Raw genomic sequence first — 22,350 nt, 5'->3', positions numbered from 1 at the left:
CGCAGGTTCCCGGCAGGGTTTCCAGCAACAGTAACCATTTCACAAATCCCCTCTATGACCATGCTGCAAGGCTTTTTTTCTCACAACAGGTTTGTGTTCATCGGGACACGCAAAGGAAAACCTTTTGCAACAAAGAACCAAATGAGCCTTTCTTATTGGGGAAGTCCAGGTAGTCCGTCCCGTTTCTTCCGTTTTGTGCCTAAATGAACACAACCCAGGTGTCTTGTATACAGGAGACAAGGATGAAAGAGCGCGGCAGGTAGCCTAGTGGTTAGAGTATTGAGCCAGTAACCGAAAGGTTGCTGGATCAAATCCCTGAGCTGACGAGGTAAAAATCTGTCATTCTGCCCCTGAACAAGACGGTTAACCCACTGTTCCTAGGCCGTCATTGTAAATAAGGATTTGTTCTCAACTGACTTGCCTAACTAAATTTTAAATAGATGCAGGAAACTGGCTTTCATCAAAGCTAGATATCAGTGAATTTATTTTCATTAGAAATGCATGGTTTTATGGTTATAACATGTACACAGAGCTAAAGACAACCACTCCACTGTAATCCATCATTGCATACCAAAAGCTAGTTCTAACAGGCAAGGACAGATGACATGGCTAAGCAAGTTTTAATCTGCTACATTCATGAGGTCTTATGTAGCGTTTAAGTACGATAGTGCCAATACCTTTATCAACTGCCCTCATCTATTCAATCAAATATCAAATGGGGAAAGTAATGGTCTTAGCTCAAGCTTGTTTTGAGACACTAGTAATGTACATTTCTGTATCAAAAAGAATCCTAGTTTAACACTTCCACTGAGTAAATACAAAAGCAGTATCATCCATAACAAAAATAATGTACACCTAATTCCTGCCTGTCCATAGAAGCCAAAGATGAACGGTAACATGGGAGAGCAGTCCAGTTTAGTTTGGCTGAAAAGACGACATTAGGAGAAAAAAATATATATATATATATTAAAGCCGTATACTGGATCTAGATGGTACATATTAAGGCTCTGAGTTTTTCTCTGACCATTTGAACTGAAAGAGTTGGCTACTGAATACCTTGTGAGATCTAAGTTAAATGCATCAGACACTAACTAAAATCAGAAAATTATACCTTGATTAAAAATAGAGCGCTTGGTTCCCCTAAATTGAATGGGATCAAATAGTCAAAGAAATTGGGCTGCCATGTGCTCAGCTCTAAAAAATAATTACAATAAATTAAAGTTGGGAGGTTTTTAGTATTTCGTGTACACCTGCTAGAACTGAACCTTTTCCAACATGGCAACCCACACATTCAGTGGTTCAGAGACTGTTGGTGTTAAGCATTCTGATTGGTATGCACACTAAACCCACCAGACAGCATTATTTGCTTCTCCAATTTACTGTCACACCCATGTATTATTCTTATAAAAGTAAGTCTGTTTGAAAACTGAAAATATATATTTTTTCACTATAAGTCTAACATGACCTAAATTCTAGAATTAAAACTGATCATTTTGATAACACTTCTTTACATCACAATTAGTGTTATGTATGCTGTGAATACTTTTTTTTAAGGAGTTGTAATAATATTAAATACTTAATCATGATGTAATAATTTGGAATCTGATTCTAACAATTTCCTGGTTTAGCTTAATCTTGCCTGAATTTGACATAAATTCAATGCAAGTGCTTGATGCACTGAAAATAACAGGAGAACCATCTCAGTTATAAATTGATTGACTTATGTACAGAAGTATCATACAAAACACACAGTACAGAAAAGGTGAATGCATAGGTCAAATGTCAATCCATTACTATTTATACCATTAAATAACATGTCAAAATGTATAATTAACCAGGTTTCCAACCAACCATTTCATGCTGATGAATTACCTGACACTTGAAAAAAGTCACGACTGGGCTGATGGAAGAGGAAATGCCTCTACAATTTTATAAAACAGACAATTTGCTCGTTGGACATGGTGGGATGTTTTTGTGTCAGAAATGAATTATGTGAGAAACGGTGGTGGAAATGCCTTCATCTGCAAATATGTATATTAATAACCATCATATCGAAGTAAACTTGGGAGTCACGCGATGATACTGTATGTTGTGTTGTCCTCCCACTATGACTCAGGAAAGCATGCCATTTATTAGGCTACAGACTAAATAAGTTATGAGATTCACATGGTGGTGAAAGTGCCATTTGACAAATAAAAATTGTATCGCTCTTATCCATAATAATCTTTAAATGTAGGTAGCCTACCCGCACTGTATCTGCGACGTGTTGGCTAGAGGGCACGTGCCAAGACCAGATCGGCACATTTGCTATATAATGCAACAGTTTTTTGTCGTCATTAGAGTCGAAAATGCGATGGAAACCCATTTAACTTCTATTTTTCATTCGGTACATTGGACTGCTCCCAAGCACTGTGTGAAAGAACCCTCTGGTTCCACTATAGAACGACACAAAGTTGATCGTGATCGTATTGCTTTTAAAGAAAGTGTCACTCTTCCTCCTCTCATCCCTCCTTGTCTATTACTCCACTTCGTGTTCAGCGTCCATGCAGGACTCCCAGGGGTTTTGGGGCATGCGGGGCATGGAGAGCAGGAGGAGGCCGAGGCCACTGAGGAAGAGGAGGCAGAAGCCAGCGCAGGCACAGGCAAAAGACCAGGAGTAGGAGTAGTCTATCCAGATGGTGTCCTCGCTCTCGATCATCCGCTTTACCGACTGACGCATCACCTCCACTGAGATGACGGCGCACAGGCCTGCGATTGGGGCGGAGAGGGAGAGAGGAGGATGGGTTAACGGCGATGACCTCCAATCACAGGTGTTTTTAATTTGCTCTACTACATTATGATTTTAGTACTGTATCTGTTCCCTTAACCCATTGATAACAGTACAACCAAAAGATTAAAACGGTCATGCGTTATCTGCTTGTCTGGTCTCACCTGCAAAAGCGAAGAACATTCCGGCAGGTTTAAGGATGTAGTCATTTCCCTTCTTGAAGGAGCACAGGAGACACAAGGTGCCCAGGATCATAAAGGCCAGGCTGAAGATGGCGATGGCCGCTGCCGAGATATTGTACTCTGAAAAGAGAGCAAATAGAGGTCACTTCAAGATGTCCCCTGACCTATGAAAATAATATATTTATATAAAATATAGTATGCCATTTAGCAGACGTTTTACATATGGGTGGTCCTGGGAATAAAACCCACTATCTTGGCGTTACAAGCGCCATGCTCTACTAACCGAGTTACAAAGTACATAATTACACAACATAGGTTAAAGTTGCTCCTAACCACTGATACAGGGTCAGACATTTTTACCCATCCCCATGGTTTAGGTTAGGATTGAGGGAAGGGTAATCTGATCCTAGATCTGTGGAAAAGGGCAACTTCTATCTTAAGCAATTGTACAGCCTGTAAACTTGTAGAGTGCTACTTTCCTCCCTCCTAAACTGGATCTGCATGAATTAACTTTCAATACTCCAATTTGTTTTCATTTTACGTTACAGTACACTAAAAGGTAAGCAAAAGTCATTATGGTGGGTTGTGGAGATTAATTTATTTGTATGTGTATATAAAATCAGCCATAAAACGATAGGAGGCTTACCAAGAAATATTGTTTTATTCCAGAGCAGCATGAGTCCATATGCCTCCAGCTGAATTATATAAATGATATTTCATTACATTGCAGCGCTGGGCGTAACTGGATGTGCAAACGCTTCTGTGGATTTTTTAATTAGGCTTTAATTTCTGCCTGAGAAAATTGTTGACGGGACCTAACTGAATTGTTACGTGTGCAGACCAATTTAGTTTGTCACCTCATTGTACAATACATGAGGTTGTGTACAGTCACAGAAAGGACAATTAAATCATTTTTTTAAAATTATCAGCTCTCTCTGAACAGGAGTGTGAAGTATGATAAGGAAGATGGAATTTCACTTGGTTGGTGGAATCTGCCATCACTCAAACTACCTAAATCAATCAAACTAACTAACAGAATGAAATAACTAGGCTACATTTGAAATTACATTGCGCTTTAAGTCAAAATTGTTGTGTGAAATGAGAGCCATGTTACCCAGTGAAAAAGTTCCTCTGGCAGTAAGGCAGCCATCTTTATTCAACCAAAGGAGAGAAATATGCTTGGCATTACTGTAAGTTGTTTACTGGCTTGTTATTCCAAGCTGCTTAACCAGCCATTCCAGTTATGTTGTTGCTGTGATGTGGATGGAGGAGCTAGGTTTTGATCTTCCGCCTGCTCTCCTAGAATCGGTGCCCAGGGGAGAGCCTCGCCTCGGGGGCTCCCCTTCATCTCAAGCTGGGGGAGGATGGTGGCTCTCACCCCTTGAGTAGTTCTGGAATCATGCAACATCCCGCTGGAGTGCTAGCTCTCTTCCCCTTGAAAACCCAAAGAGAGGGGTGAGTGGTGTCAGAGTAGGTTGGATCAGTGGTTTAATGTCTGAAGGGGCTAAAATATATATTTTGCGCTCTATTGGTGCTTTAGTGATTGTTATCCCAGGGTCACTTTCAGTTTAGCTCTGTGTAGGCTGCTCAGCTGGATCTGCCTGTGGCCAGTCGTACTGAAAGCACTGGAGCGTAGCTCTATGGCCATGTTCCATATAAATGGTAACCATTGGTTTATTGATGAGTGAAGAATCCCAAATGGGCATTTGGAGTGGGCCTGTGCTACATTTCAAGTAAGGGCTATTTCTGTCTCTGGGGCTAGCCATTAGCATTTGCATGAGATGTGTGTGTGTAAATATATTATGAGTTCACACAAATATTAAGTGTCATAGCTTTTATTGCAGGACTTTTGATTGTGATAAATTACCTCCACGGTCAACCTATTAAATATTAATATTGGAATGTGCAGACTTACCTCGAGTGTGCACCCATGAAATGGGGTATCAGCCTACTCAGTGACACCCATAGATTACAATCCCATAGAGTTTACACAAATATTAGCGTCATAATACTATTGCAGGACTTTTACAGTCCATTATGAATGTTCAATACACACAATAGATTGACTGGCGAGGTGATTTCTCACAGTCAAAGTCCTGCAATAAGATCTATGATGCTAATATTTGTGTAAAATCTTTGGAATTGTAATCTGTGGTTGTCACTCGCTGGGCTGATACCCCATTTCATCGGTGCACACTTCAAAAGTAAGGCAGTACGTTGCAATATTAATTTCCAATACACACAACAGACTGACTGGGAAGGTGATTTCTCATCCCGCAATACACTGCATCCTTCTCCCTCTGAAATGCTGCACCTCTCTCCCGACCTGCTGCAGTCGCACTCTGCTTGTTGCTTTAAACAGACGTAGTATTTTGTCATAAACCGTGTTTTAGACATGTACTCATGTAATTCAACAAACACCATGTTGTTAGTCCTCAAACCATGTTTTTTGCAGGACTTTAGAGAGCGACTTCCTTTAAAAAAAAAACAAATCCCTTTTAAAAACGGCCTATGTGGCATCGGTATGAGTTAGAAACAGTTATTTTAGTGTCAAAATTGACAAAAGAAATGTAAATAGGATCATTTTATTCAAAGTCTGGTCTAAAACGGAGTTTGGAACATCCGTCCGCCACAACGGGTAAATGAAGGTTGGGTTTTGATTTGACGATGTCCATTTTCCCACTAACATGGGGTGAAAAGCAGCGGTGATTGCTCTCTGTCCAATAATAGACAGTGAGACAGACCTGCCCAGCAGCTCCGACTGTGTTTACATAAGACAACACGTCATGCATTGTTTAAACTTGAGAAATACTGCACCATACACCTTAGTTAGATGTAAAATTGCACAACTAAAACATCCTCTGCAAAAAACCGTCAAAATTAAATACAGATTTCTTGAGTTCTTAGATTCATTCTGGGAATTTTGAGGAAGTGAAATAGGCTTCCTATTGTCTCATGATGGACAAACATCATTAACCAAATGCAGAATCGCTCAGGAAACACACCACCAAGACTGAAATCAAATTTTTCTAATGAGCAACAGAAAAATACATGTGCCAATCGGCGTGTTCAGTGGCTCTTTAACTGTGTGAAATCACCACACTATTCAGCCTATTGTACATATTGAACATTCATATAGCTTTACCTATAGTGTGTGCACCCATGAAATGGTGCATCAGCCTACTCACTGACACCCACATATTAAAATTCGGAAGAGTTTACACAAGTATTAGCATCTTCTTATTGCAGGACTCCCCAGTGACCCATGCAAACAAAAAGGAGACGTTAGGACGTCTTCGGAACATTAAAAGGTTTTGTCGTGGTCACCTGGACGTCAAAAACAGTGACATGCTCGTATCTCCTGATCTATGCGAACTGATTTTACGTTTCTTGACAGAAAAGGTTGAAAATATTACATCACAGATTGGTGGTAGCCAGTTTTACACCAGCAATGCTCGTTCAGAAGCACAAGAGGCAATTGCTGCTACAGTCTACTGCTTCTTATTGCTCATTTGAGCAAATATCCATTACATCTCTCCGTACAGTGCCTTGCGAAAGTATTCGGCCCTCTTGAACTTTGCGACCTTTTGCCACATTTCAGGCTTCAAACATAAAGATATAAAACTGTATTTTTTTGTGAAGAATCAACAACAAGTGGGACACAATCATGAAGTGGAACAACATTTATTGGATATTTTAAACTTTTTTAACAAATCAAAAACTGAAAAATTGGGCGTGCAAAATTATTCAGCCCCTTTACTTTCAGTGCAGCAAACTCTCTCCAGAAGTTCAGTGAGGATCTCTGAATGATCCAATGTTGACCTAAATGACTAATGATGATAAATACAATCCACCTGTGTGTAATCAAGTCTCCGTATAAATGCACCTGCACTGTGATAGTCTCAGAGGTCCGTTAAAAGCGCAGAGAGCATCATGAAGAACAAGGAACACACCAGGCAGGTCCGAGATACTGTTGTGAAGAAGTTTAAAGCCGTATTTGGATACAAAAAGATTTCCCAAGCTTTAAACAACCCAAGGAGCACTGTGCAAGCGATAATATTGAAATGGAAGGAGTATCAGACCACTGCAAATCTACCAAGACCTGGCCGTCCCTCTAAACTTTCAGCTCATACAAGGAGAAGACTGATCAGAGATGCAGCCAAGAGGCCCATGATCACTCTGGATGAACTGCAGAGATCTACAGCTGAGGTGGGAGACTCTGTCCATAGGACAACAATCAGTCTTATATTGCACAAATCTGGCCTTTATGGAAGAGTGGCAAGAAGAAAGCCATTTCTTAAAGATATCCATAAAAAGTGTTGTTTAAAGTTTGCCACAAGCCACCTGGGAGACACACCAAACATGTGGAAGAAGGTGCTCTGGTCAGATGAAACCAAAATTGAACTTTTTGGCAACAATGCAAAACGTTATGTTTGGCGTAAAAGCAACACAGCTCATCACCCTGAACACACCATCCCCACTGTCAAACATGGTGGTGGCAGCATCATGGTTTGGGCCTGCTTTTCTTCAGCAGGGACAGGCAAGATGGTTAAAATTGATGGGAAGATGGATGGAGCCAAATACAGGACCATTCTGGAAGAAAACCTGATGGAGTCTGCAAAAGACCTGAGACTGGGACGGAGATTTGTCTTCCAACAAGACAATGATCCAAAACATAAAGCAAAATCTACAATGGAATGGTTCAAAAATAAACATATCCAGGTGTTAGAATGGCCAAGTAAAAGTCCAGACCTGAATCCAATCGAGAATCTGTGGAAAGAACTGAAAACTGCTGTTCACAAATGCTCTCCATCCAACCTCACTGAGCTCGAGCTGTTTTGCAAGGAGGAATGGGAAAAAATGTCAGTCTCTCGATGTGCAAAACTGATAGAGACATACCCCAAGCGACTTACAGCTGTAATCGCAGCAAAAGGTGGCGCTACAAAGTATTAACTTAAGGGGGCTGAATAATTTTGCACGCCCAATTTTTCAGTTTTTTTTTTGTTAAAAAAGTTTGAAATATCCAATAAATGTCGTTCCACTTCATGATTGTGTCCCACTTGTTGTTGATTCTTCACAAAAAAAATACAGTTTTATATCTTTATGTTTGAAGCCTGAAATGTGGCAAAAGGTTGCAAAGTTCAAGGGGGGCGAATACTTTCGCAAGGCACTGTATATGTACTCATATACGCAATGTCCTTATAAACCACAGTATGAATGTATGTCCTTATAAACCATATGTCCTTACAAACCTGTGAATTTACAGGTATATTATTTCAATATGATCCGATGAACAAATGTGAAGTAAGATGTATCTTCTATATATAACAATTTTAAAATGTGATGTGTTCATTTAATTGACAGGACCATGGGAAAGGTGGGTCCCTATAAACCATGTTATAAACTGACTGACATCATAAACTATAAAAATGTGTGTGTGTGTGTGTGTGTGTGTGTGTGTGTGTGTGTGTGTGTAAATATATTCTGATTTACACCCTACTGATTGGGTCTGACAAGGCCCTGCATGTGCTTAGCAGTCCTGTCATATGTGAGTGTACATTGAATGGGCCAAATGTGCACAGTACTGGCAGGGTCACAGAGGGGGCTAGTGGAGAGATGGGGGGAAGGAAAATGTCCAAGAGAGAAGGGAATGGGCATTGAGCCGGATTAGCTCTGTCACATGGAGTTCCATTGATGCTACCTGCCAGTTCGTATACCCAGCTAACACATAACATTCTGAGAATGTTTTTGATTGGGAATTTCACTACTTCCGCGTAACGTTTTCGCAAGTCATGTTCCTTCCATAAAAAACACGAGAAAACATTAGTAACGTTGTCACGATACCAGTATCCCGATACTAGGAAGAAAGGAAGAAAAGGAAACAAATTATGAAGCAGACTACATTTCTTGAGGGAAACCTTCCTAATGTTGGATACAAGAAGTATTACGTTGTCACCCAGAGTCACAGTTGCTTATTCTCCAAGCAATAGCACACAATATTTAACAAAGGTAGGATTTAAAGGACCATAGAGTTGAGTCTGCTTCGTGTTTTCATTTCTTGCCATGGAAAATCTGGGATTGTAGTATCGCGATAACACTAGACAACACTAGTTCAAAGAACATTCTAAGAATGTTTCTAAGAATGTTTTTTTTTTAAACATATACAGTCTGTTCTCAGCGTCAACAAAACGCTCTCTATCCTCTAACGTGCTAGGTGTGTTCAAGTGTGTTGTCCATCTCCACTAACTGGCCACACCTGATGTTAATGAGTGCTTGTTTCATTTGAAATGGGGTCTGTTTGAATAGACTAAAATGAACAGCTTTGTAAACAGCTGAGTAAAAAACAAACAAACATGGCATGCTAGCTCTGTCCTGGTGACGCAGTGGACTAATGCCATGGATAGAGAACAGAAGATCATAGGTTTGAATCGCACTGACGCCGTGCATTAATAAAAAATCAAAACATTTTTTGCATGATTAATGCCCAGGCAAGTTTTCCATGTCCTTGAAACATTCAGGGAAAGTTAAGGAAGTTATTAAAAAAAACTCCAAATAACCTATAATTTCTGTTCTCAGAACGTAAGTAAAAACATTCCAGGAAAACTTTCAGGGAACCATATTAAAACGTTCCCAGAACCTCCCTGCAACCTAAACTAACATTCCCAGAACAGGCTGAATTATCATTCAATTTTCAGAACATTTTAAAAAAAAAGTCAGTTCCACCGGTCAGGAAACATATGGCTTCGTTCGCAGAACCAATGAGAAATCAAAAATGTACGTTTCCACAATTTCCTAGGATGTGCTAGCTAGCTATCCATTCAGTTGACTTGGCCTCGTCCCTTGGCATACTGGGAAAACTCCATATACTTCAATGTTTCTGCTTGTGTTGAAACCAAGGCTGATGGACAAATGCTAACAAAGACCAAGGGCCCCATTCAGTCCGTAGTGCTGATGAGATACGCTACAGCGCATTAGGAAAGGAAAGGCAATCTTCCCGCATCAGCGGAGACTGCATTGATAGTTAGGACTCCATAAGTCGGCTCAATCGGAAATTACCTTGAAATTTCCATTGCGCTGTAGCGCTAAACTTTGGCGATGCGGATTGAATCCAGCCCCAAGGCACCATTGGTTATGTGTGCAAAGCTGTGCAAAGTCTGTGTGCAAAGCTGTGCAAAGTCTGTGCAAAGGTGTGCAAAGTCTGGCTCTTTGTGCTTTGGTCTTTGCTGGCATTTGTCCATAATACTTAGGAGACAATGGGCAGCCCTGCCTTGTGCCTAGCATGGAGTTGAGATGTATCCAATTTGGCTTGTACTATTCACCACTGTAATGGTTTTCCTCCTCTTCGTCTGAAGAGGAGAGGCGAGAAGGATCGGAGGACCAATATGTGGCGTGGTAAGTGTCCATGGTATTTATTTAAACACAAACTGAACACTTCATACAAAAACAATAAACGTAACGTGAATAACCGAAACCGAAAACAGTACCGTGTGGTGTAAAACACAGACACGGAAACAATCACCCACAAACAAACAGTGAAACCCAGGCTACCTAAGTATGATTCTCAATCAGAGACAACTAACGACACCTGCCTCTGATTGAGAACCATACTAGGCCGAACACAGAAAAACCTAGACACACAAAACATAGAATGCCCACCCAACTCACGTCCTGACCAACTAAAACAAACAATTAACACAATAACTAGGGTCAGAACGTGACAACCACCCATGTCCCAGGTTGCTTATTTGTTTTTATGACTCTCCCTTTGAATCTTCTCTTATGAAACATTTGTCAAAAGTACTTCAAAGAATACACATATTTTGTTCTTGAAGAGTATAAACCAATATACAGGTAACTGCCAAAATAAAGGAAACACTTGTGTAAATGAAGGATATAAAGTATATTAAAAGCAAGTGCTACCACACAGGTGTGGTTTCTGAGTTAATTAAGCAATTAAAACATTCCACCATGCTTAGGGTTCATGTATAAAAATGCCCAGTTGCCCATTATTTTGGCTACTATGGCTAGAAGAGATCTCAGTGACTTTGAAAGAGGGTCCTCAAAGGACCATAAGGGGCTTAAAGGGTGTGTGTGTGTGTGTAAGTCCATTTTGATTTACACCCTACTGATTGGGTCTGACAAGGCGCTGCATGTGCTTGGCGCCCTTGCGTGCATCACATGAAGTCCTGTCATATGTGAGAGTACATGTCTCTAATGGGCCAAGCATGTGCACAGTACTGGCAGGGTCACCAATGGGGATATAGGGGAGATGGGAGAAGGAAAATATCCAGGAGAGAAGGGAATGGGCAGAGACAGGGATTAGCTCTGTCACATGGAGGTCCATTGACGCTACCTGCTGGAGCTTATATCCACTCAGTTGACTTGGTATCCTGGGAAAACTCTAATACTTAAACATTTCTGCTTGTGTTGAAATTAATTCAAGGCTGATGGACACATTCTAAGAATGACCAAATCACCGTTGGTTGTGTGTGCAAAGCTTAGAATGAAGCAGTAGGTCTGGTTCTTTGTGCAAAGCTTAGAATGAAGCAGTAGGTCTGGTTCTTTGTGCAAAGCTTAGAATGAAGCAGTAGGTCTGGTTCTTTGTGCAAAGCTTAGAATGAAGCAGTAGGTCTGGTTCTTTGTGCAAAGCTTAGAATGAAGCAGTAGGTCTGGTTCTTTGTGCAAAGCTTAGAATGAAGCAGTAGGTCTGGTTCTTTGTGCAAAGCTTAGAATGAAGCAGTAGGTCTGGTTCTTTGTGCAAAGCTTAGAATGAAGCAGTAGGTCTGGTTCTTTGTGCAAAGCTTAGAATGAAGCAGTAGGTCTGGTTCTTTGTGCAAAGCTTAGAATGAAGCAGTAGGTCTGGTTCTTTGTGCAAAGCTTAGAATGAAGCAGTAGGTCTGGTTCTTTGTGCAAAGCTTAGAATGAAGCAGTAGGTCTGGTTCTTTGTGCAAAGCTTAGAATGAAGCAGTAGGTCTGATTCTTTGTGCAAAGCTTAGAATGAAGCAGTAGGTCTGGTTCTTTGTGCAAAGCTTAGAATGAAGCAGTAGGTCTGGTTCTTTGTGCAAAGCTTAGAATGAAGCAGTAGGTCTGGTTCTTTGTGCAAAGCTTAGAATGAAGCAGTAGGTCTGGTTCTTTGTGCAAAGCTTAGAATGAAGCAGTAGGTCTGGTTCTTTGTGCAAAGCTTAGAATGAAGCAGTAGGTCTGGTTCTTTGTGCAAAGCTTAGAATGAAGCAGTAGGTCTGGTTCTTTGTGCAAAGCTTAGAATGAAGCAGTAGGTCTGGTTCTTTGTGCAAAGCTTAGAATGAAGCAGTAGGTCTGGTTCTTTGTGCAAAGCTTAGAATGAAGCAGTAGGTCTGGTTCTTTGTGCAAAGCTTAGAATGAAGCAGTAGGTCTGGTTCTTTGTGCGTTTGTTTTTATTAGCATTTGTCCATGAAACTTAGAAGACAACGGGCAGAACTGCCTTGCGCCTACCATGGACTGTTTGACTTGTTGGAAAGGTAGCATCCTCTAATGGTGCCATGTTGAAGGTCACTGAGCTCTTCAGTAAGGCCATTCTACTGCCAAAGTGTGTCTATGGAGATTGAATGGCTGTGTGCTTGATTATATACACCTGTCAGCAACAGGTGTGGTTGAAATAGCCTATTCCACTAATTTGAAGGGGTGTCCACATACTTTTGTATTTATAGTGTATAACCAAGTGTACAAACCCTTAAGAACACCTGCTCTTTCCATGAACAGTGGAATCCAGGTGAAAGCTATGATCCCTTATCACCTGTTAAATCCACTTCAATCAGTGAAGATGAAGGGGAGGAGACAGGTTAAAGGATTTTTAAGCCTTGAGACAAGTGAGACAAATTGTGTATGTGTGCAATTTGAACGGGGTAGGGTACTAGGTGACAGGCGCACTGATTTGAGTGTGTCAAGAACTGCAATGCTGCTGGGTTTTTCACACTCAAAAGTTTCCCATGTGTATCAAGAATGGTCCATCACCCAATGGTCATCCAACCGACTCAACACAACTGTGGGAAGCATTGGAGTCACCATGGGCCAACATCCCTGTGGAACGCTTTCGATACCTTGTAGAGTCCATGCCCTGACGAATTGAGGCTGTTCTGAGGGCGAAAGGGGGTGCAACGCAAAAGTAGGAAGGTGTTCCTAATGTTTTGTACACTCGGTGTACGTGAAAGTTACAAAACAGAATCATGGCGCAAAATAAACCTTACCTTTCTGGGTTTTGACTTCAAAAATCTCAGACTCGTCCCCTGGAGTGAAGTGTTTGAAGTAAGTGCAGTTCTCCGCTGTGGGAGACATGAAAACACAGTTAGGTGAAGGTTCAGATCGTAGCACTTCAGAGCAATGTGCAGTTACTCATCAATACGCAGAACATCACAGAAGTTACTAAACAATCGTGAAAATAGTTATATTTACTTCATAATAGATGCACAACACTTTGGAAATACAGTAGCATAATAGACCAACGTGTTTACCAAGAACTGTTTCACGAGTCTTCCACAAATGTAAAGACGCTAACTTCATTAAAAAAAAGAAAAGGATTTTTATGCTTTTTGCCTGGACTACCTTTAAACTACTTTTATATGGTACTGATGAATAAGCATTCTGTAGTTGCGATGTAACAGTTGTTAATCAACACGGAACAACATTTAGGCGCGCAACTTTCATTGTATGGTGTGCGCTGAGTTGACATAAAAACCCTTCTCGATCTGCACCATGTTGATTGACAGTGTCAGATTTGTTGTTAGTGTAGGTTATGTTGGGCATCCATAAGCGGCACATCCAATCGGAAGTACATTTAATTGAACTTGCCAAAATGATATAATTACTCCTGTGTATACAAAAATAAATACATTCCTTCAAAACACTACACCAGAGAGTATGGTTTAGCCACAGAGGATGATTCGCTTCTTTTTTTTAAATAGCTGTGGATTGTATTAAATCACAAGGCCTGGGCATAACCTACAGTTGGGAAGCGCGCAATTTTGGCAGGCTGCGCAGCATATCAAATAGCTGATTGTTGATTTGCGGCTGTCAGTGAAGTTAGGCTATCACAATTATCAACTCACAGCAGGCTATTGAGCGAACAGTAGCCTATTTTATTGTCACTCTATAGCGGAGACCATCGGCCATATCCCCGGTTAGTGCGCATATTCAGTGTCTTATTCATTGGGTCCCTGCACCTGTAGGGACAATAATTTCCTCCTCCAGGCTAGTTGAAAGTCATAGCCTGTGTCTCCCCTTTTCATAGGCCTCGATTAGATGGTTGCAGTCCAGACGTTTTTATTGATCTGAGTTTGTCAGAGTAGCCTGTCATTTTTGTGGCATTAAAGATTCTGCTAGACTCCAGTTATGGAGACGAACGTGTCGTAGAATTGCATGAAATATGTTTTTAAAGGGCCAATTTTCTTCAGATTTTTTAGGATCCTCATTAAAATGAACACCTAGCTGGGGCCAGGCTCTGGAAGTGTGCAACGAAATTAAAAGAAAAGCAGAAGGGTATTTTTTTTTGCGAACAGTGAGTTGGTTATATTAATAGCCTAGTTTATGACTATCCAATCTACTCATCATATTACGAATAGAAATCCATTTTACGTTAGTCTGCAAATAGATAGATGCATGAGATTCTTTATCATTGTTAGCTTCCCCAAACTTGAAACAGCCGATAGGGGCATCCCGTTCACTTGGGCCCAATGTGCTCACCACCGGGGATCCGTGCTAAGCACAAGTACAAACTGATCCACAGAATACGATCACAGCGATTGCAGAGGGCTAGGAGTATCGCCCTAAGCTTTGATGCTAAGCCAGAACGTCAAAACATCCATTCGCCAGGGAAACTATATTTGTAAACGGCGGCGGCAGACCGCTGTGTGTCTCGTCTCTCAGACGTTAGGGGACACTTCAGAGTCGCTCAACTCTGTTCTGTCACCGGAGAGGCCTGCTCTGCATCAGATACGTGGCATCTAATGTGCTGGGCCAACTACAGGGACCACGGGGGAGTAAGTGACAGGCTTTCATGTAGAATTATGTGAGCTAAGCATGTTATCACATCGGCTCCAGCGTTCCTCATATCCACACATACACATGGGCTGGAGATAATTCCCCCCTCCCAGGACACCCAGGAAGATAGAGTTAGTGGTGGGTGGGGTTGCCAGTTTGGATGCATTACTCAGAGAAGGCTAATAAAGAAAGATACACAAAGTATGTGCAAATTCAATTACCTGGATTTGGCACCCATACATGGCACCAGCAAAGCACTCTTATTAAGTAGAACCCAGCAGACCAAATTTGGAACATGTTTTAATGACTTAATTTTCTCGGTGTAAACTGGTTTTCTGGTTGAGAAGACATCATATAAATCAGAGTACAACCAACTGGTCTTTGTTACAACCAGGTAAACATGTATTTTTCAGGACAGAATGAAAACCTGAAGTTAAATATGTCACATTTAGGTTGTTATCTAGTCAAATCACCAGATTTCAACCAGGTAAACATGTATTTTTCAGGACAGAATGAAAACCTGAAGTTAAATATGTCACATTTAGGTTGTTATCTAGTCAAATCGCCAGATTTCCACCAGATAAATATGTATTTTTCTGGTTACTTAAAAAGCTGCTCACAAAACAATCTTATACAACTAGTATACAACCTGACAATGATGTCATAAAAACTTAATTGCAACCAGTATTGCCCGCTGGGGAAAACCTTGGTTTTGGTAAGGTCCATGAAAAGGAATCTAAATGTTTTAATGTTTTAACTCTCACACAGAGGATGTTTTTGTGAATGAGGACAGGGACTGGCCATCAAGGGAAAACCCAGAGGTGGTTACTTAGCAACTGGCTTGTCTGCTCTTTTTATTGAGTAAAGGCGGGCAGGGGAATGAAAAGGAGGCAGAATTCAATGTTTTGGTTTGGAGAGAGAGAGTTCATTTATAGAAGAGTCAGAGTACATTCAGTCCATAAAAGGTCAATTGCTGAGTCACCTCAGCTCAACCCAGCCATTTGAAGTCGTTCACCCCTTAAAACCAAAAGCCTCGGCTCTAGCTTCGGTAGTATCTCTGCGCACCACAAACTCCTTTGTTAATAACCATAATGGACCAGAAGTGATTCTTGTCATCATGCTGAAGACCAAGTGCCCTTTCATTGCACTGAGAGGAGAGATAGCCCACGCTGCATTATGAGATACTTGAACAGACATTGGGGCTGAGTTGTTGTCTTTCTGTGTTTGTTAATTGAAACACTAAATCCAGGGATTATGCCAATTATGCGGAGGCGTTGCTCGCCTCATTAGTTTTTGATGTCCTCATTACGGCACTCCCATCCTCACCTTTAGAGACACACACACACACACACACACACACACACACACACACACACACACACGGTCTGTGCCAATGTGCACTCTAATGGCATTGGAGGCCACTCAAAAAGTCTCTAATGATGGGTAGGTACCCAGGCCTTCCAGGAACTTACAGTATATGTCTTACAGTATATGTGCTTGGTATTCAAACCCAGGTCTCTATAAGGACTTATAAGGCTCCCCCATGTCTATCCACATCCATGAATATCGCCCCACACTACCAGATGCCGTGGCTCTCTTTGTGTTGTATTAATTCCACCCTGGAACCTTATCACTCGGCACATGTCCAGACAATGCTCTGTCTGTCAGTGAGTGGATTTGTACTGCCAGTGTTGTCCCACCGTGTAACATCCAGGTGACACCCAAGGCCTCTCCACACCAACAGGGTATATATATTTCAGTGCGAATGGAGGAGTCCAAAACCGCACGCTAACTAGGAGCCACTTCGTCGACGTCAACATCTCAAGGAGACGACAAGTAATAGCACCCGGTGGAACTCAACAGCGTATCAATTAGCTGACTTGCTCAAAACAGAAACTCTACGCGCTACTAAAACAATCCTACACCCGTCTTTAGGAAGGTGAGGGGATCAGAATAAGCCTCGACTCTTGTTGTACTGACGTGCTTCACAGTGAGTTTGTCTGCCTGTATATTAACAGCAATGTCATCAACATAAGGTGTTAGGCATTTCTCTGAGCCCGTGTTTTCATTCTCTTTGCCATGTTGCATAGGCTATAGCTAGCAGCATGTGTTGTGTTGTAGACAAAAATGACCCACCCAGAAAAATCCCCCCAGACCACTCTAGCTTGTATCCGATGGTGCCAGCTAGGATGAATACGAGACACAAGTTAAATACAAACATTTCAGCTCACGCCTAAAATCGAAATAAGGAAATATAACCCACCATTAGATAGTCTACCCATTGAGATCGTTCTATACAGAAAGGCAAACCAGAAAGACCAACATGCAACATTGGGAAAAAGTCATCATTTGCACTTCCACAGCCGGGTTGCCCCTCCCAGGACCGGTATGTGGTTGAAGTTCCCGGTTGCCTTACATGCCAGGGCTTTGACTAGCCCACCCCCAGGACCCTTTGTAGCCCACCCCCAGGACCCTTTGTAGCCCACCCCCAGGACCCTTTGTAGCCCACCCCCAGGACCCTTTGTAGCCCACCCCCAGGACCCTTTGTAGCCCACCCCCAGGACCCTTTGTAGCCCACCCCCAGGACCCTTTGTAGCCCACCCCCAGGACCCTTTGTAGCCCATCCCCAGGACCCTTTGTAGCCCACCCCCAGGACCCTTTGTAGCCCACCCCCAGGACCCTTTGTAGCCCACCCCCAGGACCCTTTGTAGCCCACCCCAGGACCCTTTGTAGCCCACCCCCAGGACCCTTTGTAGCCCACCCCCAGGACCCTTTGTAGCCCACCCCTAGGACCCTTTGTAGCCCACCCCCAGGGGACGGGAAATAACTTTGAACGGTGGGCAACAGGGCAGCGCCAGGGAGGGGGTTAGGGGTTGAAGGGCTATGCCTGGCTTGTGCAGGTGGCCTTGTCACTCAGTAGGGCTCTGAAGGTGTGCACACACTTGACTCCCTCACAGCTCTTACCCCGGGACAGCTGGGTATTTACACAGCCTATATTTATCCTCCGTAGTGCTGCGCACAACAGAAAATCCCGCCGATATCTTTGTTTCTGTAACAGTTGCTATATTGGCTTCGGGCTGAACATCTCGCCACATCCCTGACCTAGAATGTATGTTTGCTGTTCATATGAAGTCCATCATATCAATATCCTGTTTCACAGTCATTCTTATTTTCTAACTATCTGTTATGATTATTTAGGAAGGCAAACGAGATGAGCAACAAGTGGGGAGCAACCTACATGTACATATATACAGAGATCTCCATTTCTCCTCACGGAATTAGATCTTTGTAGACTACCAGCTAAAGTATATGTACACATTTTTTATTCCAACTCGGATGGCAAAAATCATGGAGGGTCACTTCGACAGTGTCATCATCTTAGAGACGAGAGTGGTTGGTATTTCTCTCATTAAGATGTGGGGCTATAATAAATATTGCTATTCATTCGCAAATAGAGCTAGCGATACCAAATGAAACCCTGGTGTCTGGCTTTGTACATACTAGAAAGGTTATATTCATCTTGGCACCTATCCACTGGATTACTTCTCACACGCAATGCCATTACTCACTGCGTGTGTGGCATTAGCAATGTAGTCAAATGTGGTTGTTAGCTACAAGGGAGTTTTAGCAACATGATATTCATTGAGTTTTTCCCCATAAAGACTATTTGAAAATAAGTTTAGGCTTTTTCATTTGTGATCAGAGTTAAGGGGTGTGAGTTGTCTGTAGTTTTGCCAATGAGTTATCATTCAAAAATGTAAAAGCCAGCCCTACGTGGAGAGATGCCAAGAGCACCTCACCCACACTGACCACCAAATGTATCCATCTGGTACGTCTGATGGTACATAACACCATGTATCTAATAAGACATTGCAAGTTTGGGTATCTCTAAATAGCCTGCCCAACACTGTTCCTTACATTACCACTATCTGACTGTGCTGTTGGTTCGGGAATGCCCCAAGCTTAACATTATAAATCCCTTGATTCTTTCTAGCTAGGAGGGGTCAGCCAAGAATGTTTACAAAATGAGCCTCAACCAGGCATTTCCATCTGTTCATGAACGTGCCTGCCTGCACCAGTCGACATATGAATTTCCCAGAAGCCCATAGCTGAGCTAACTATGGGAGGGGGCACATTTGCTTCAGTGAATCTATCCAAGATTGTTGTAAAGGTGTGTATGTTCGGGCATTGGGACCTTTGGGCGATGGAAGCGTTCAAATGGCGGAGCAGTTGGAAAGACCTCAAGAAACGCAGGGCAGAATGTATCAGAAGTCATCAGAAAGTGTGCTTCCTTCATTCTGCTTTGTATCAGACCAGTACTACTAAAACAACGTGTTGTATTGCTTTTACAAGCTCCACTCAATTAGTCCCCTTCCTGTCTATGCGTTCATTTCTCACTCAATGTGATATTGACTCACAGCCTTTAGTGTGAGTCATCACAAGTTAGTGTAGCGGGATCAAAGCTTTAGTTGTCATTCAAAGGTCGGATAAAGCCGGGACCGATCGGCCCTTTTTGGCTATGCACCATTTAAAGGCAATGTCGCGGAGGTCGCATTCCAAGTAAACGCTGCAGATGTCGGCTAAATTAGAAATTACCTTTTAAAATGTCAACCGCGCTACAAAATGGATCATCCTTGGTCCCGATTGAATCCTGCCCTGGGTCATGTTTTGATTGGAGTAAATGACAACTGCAGTCATTATAGAGTGTATTTTAAGGCATTGGAGGCTAGACTTGTGAGAGCTGGCACTCAGGGGATACTGCAGCTTCAAGAGTTCTTAGTTGCTAAGAGCTGGGGGACAGACACCTCGTCATTTAATTACTGTGGGGAAGTAGCTGGATTGGGACTTTAAAGGTTAAGATTAGTCTGAAAGTGTTGTGGTCAGTCTGAAATTGCTTGACTTAGCTTAGTTTATCTTATTGTTGTGCTATTTATTGTAGCATAGGCTAATTCTCGCACTGTTGGGTAGTTACCCCTTGTTTCCTGGCTTCTGAAGCCCCAATATCTCAATTAAATAATTGTCTGACAAGCAGTTTTCCACACCAGGAGGGCTTGTGGTTAAGAGGAACATTAGCTGGCCACATTGCAAAGATGACTGGTGCTTGATGACAATGGTGTTGAAGTGTTGAACCATGCCCTTAACAAGAGTTAACTGACCCCCTTTCCACAAAACCCAATCTCTCAGGCCTGTTATAACAATCCAAATACTGTTTTTTTATACTGTGTGATAGCACATATTTCTTGATCAGCAGTTAGTGTGTATCCGCTTTAACAATAGTTATAGACACAGACAATGTTTTAAAGTACCAAATTGGTCGGTGTTACATTTAGGTAACATTAGGTAGCCTCAGACATTGGACAGAGAGGTTCGGGATTAGGATGGACACAGACAGTGCAGATTTTCAGGTCCAAGCTGTTAGCCGCCTCCGTGCATCTTGTCTTACCTCCAGGTAAGCTGATAGGGCCACAACCCTTTCCATTGTAGTCCGCCTCACTGATGTAGATGACCTTCTTACACAGCCTCCAGAGGCCAAAGTGGGCCGCTTCACACGTCGCGTTCACCTGCTCCACCCGCGGGCTCAGCACGGCCCAATGGTCCGTCACCACCGCCGTAAACATGGACGCCATACCCACCAGGATCACAAAGAACGTGATCTTCACCTTCGTACGTTTGTGCATGGTGTAGTTTGTACGTGGAAACACTGACCAGAAGATGTCCAAAGAAGAAGAAATGCGTAGCGCCGAGGTCCTCGCTTGAAGGGACGTCAAACTTGTGGAGGCTTCGGTGGTGGATTTTCGCGGGCTTCACTCCTTAACAGCCAACACTGCCGTCCACAAATGTCTCTCTCTTCCCCAGCCTACACCCTATCACTCTTTGTCTCTCTCCCTCTGTTGGATTTGTGCCTCTAGTTTGAGGGAAAGGGGTCAGTTTAGCTGTGCCCTAGTTTTCACGGCCCTCTCCCTTCTCTGACTGTGTCGACTGAGGGGGGCCTGTGTGCCTCAGACTACAGCTGTTAAGGTGGATCAGGAAAGTTGATGACCAAACTGACTGCCATGGTGGGGTATGGGAGTGGCGGCGGGAGGGGGGGGGGGGGCTGCTACTATAAATGTGTGCAGTGATTCAAGATGTCAGGCTTTCTTTATCGGGTTACATCCGAGTGGGTGGGAATGTGTAAATGCCATGATAAGGGACTTAGTCACGTAAATGATTTTTATCTCCCGATACTTACCGTAATATATTCAACACACTTTATTTGGCAAACATCTCAGTGAACTAATATATATGTGCTGTGACAGTAAGTCTAGGACCTACCATTTTCACCAGTTCATTTACAACTGCATTGGTGTACTGACCTCTCATGTCCATGCTATGACAATTAGTGGATGCTGTTTTAAAAGGATTTGTGTTGTTACTATCCTCAAACTGCTTGGTCCAAGTTTCTATGTATCTGTAAACTATTTATAAGGACTAAATGTGTTTGTAAACAGCAGCTGTCTCGCTGTAGGCCTGAGAATGGCTTTGACATCCCCTCAAGGGACCAGACTCAGAGGCATTACTATTACTGCCATTACTGACTCTGTGCCAAACTCAGGCACATATTAGATTGACAATACATGGAAGTGAGCTTCACCAATGTCCCAAAAATGAATAATACTTGAAAGTCTTACTTACTTTTACTCACTACATTCGTACAGAAAATATGTAGGGGAGAGCAAGGTATGTTGTCACACTTTTCACGCTGTCTAACATGTACTGGGCACAATACATCACAATGGTATAAATGTCATACTTAATGAAAGCTGGAACACTTGGGCATATATTTTGTATTCTTTACATCTTCATATCTTATTTCAGTACGGAGTTGTATACTTGTGACAATTTGCCCCATCAGTGGGTAAATTGTCACACTACGTCGGGTAAATTGTCACATTGGATTATCAACAAATAAGAATGCAAGTAATTCTTTGTGAATATTGATTTTAATTTCAAAACTAAATTCAACTTCATTAAAGAACTCAAAATAAAAACAATCATGCCTAGAGAATCTGTCAAATCATGCCTTTCAATCAAAACAATAATGCTGGCAGAGCACACATTAATTAAGTGGCACGACCACTTTACCTTGAAATCGGACATTCTGTGGTGTGCACATAGATCCATAATTATTGGAATCAGAATAGAATGTAATGCTGCAGATAACTTGCTTAAATGTTTTAAGTCTTAACAAAACAGATGTGGTGTTTAAAAACACAAATGCACAGTTTTGTAACAGCCTATTTTTTACCTTTATTTAACTAGGCAAGTCAGTTAAGAACAAATTCTTATTTTCAATGACAGCCTAGGAACAGTGGGTTAACTGCCTGTTCAGGGGCAGAATGACAGATTTGT

General features: G+C 42.1%; 1 protein-coding gene across 1 annotated transcript; it reads right to left on the bottom strand.

Moving 5' to 3' along the window:
- Window positions 1–455: 455 nt before the first annotated feature.
- Window positions 456–21,024, bottom strand: LOC110493706 (voltage-dependent calcium channel gamma-1 subunit). The gene is made up of 4 exons (XM_021568123.3): window positions 20,405–21,024; window positions 13,173–13,247; window positions 2,932–3,069; window positions 456–2,748 (listed from the first exon to the last, which is right to left on the bottom strand). The coding sequence occupies exons 1-4, from the start codon at window positions 20,637–20,639 to the stop codon at window positions 2,519–2,521; spliced, it is 678 nt and encodes a 225-aa protein (XP_021423798.1). The 5' UTR covers window positions 20,640–21,024; the 3' UTR covers window positions 456–2,518.
- Window positions 21,025–22,350: the final 1,326 nt, after the last annotated feature.

The sequence above is a fragment of the Oncorhynchus mykiss genome, chromosome 17, assembly GCF_057628025.1.
Source record: "Oncorhynchus mykiss isolate SJ-2025 chromosome 17, ASM5762802v1, whole genome shotgun sequence".
NCBI lineage: Eukaryota > Metazoa > Chordata > Actinopteri > Salmoniformes > Salmonidae > Oncorhynchus > Oncorhynchus mykiss.
This window is presented reverse-complemented; position numbering and strand designations above follow the sequence as displayed.

Coding starts and splice junctions, on each gene's coding strand:
- LOC110493706 (XM_021568123.3), bottom strand. CDS start 20,639: ATGCACAAACGTACGAAGGTGAAGATCACGTTCTTTGTGATCCTGGTG. Junction 13,248..20,404: donor CCCTATCAGCTTACCTGGAG/GTAAGACAAGAT, acceptor TGTCTCCCACAG/CGGAGAACTGCACTTACTTC. Junction 3,070..13,172: donor TGAAGTCAAAACCCAGAAAG/GTAAGGTTTATT, acceptor CTCTCTTTTCAG/AGTACAATATCTCGGCAGCG.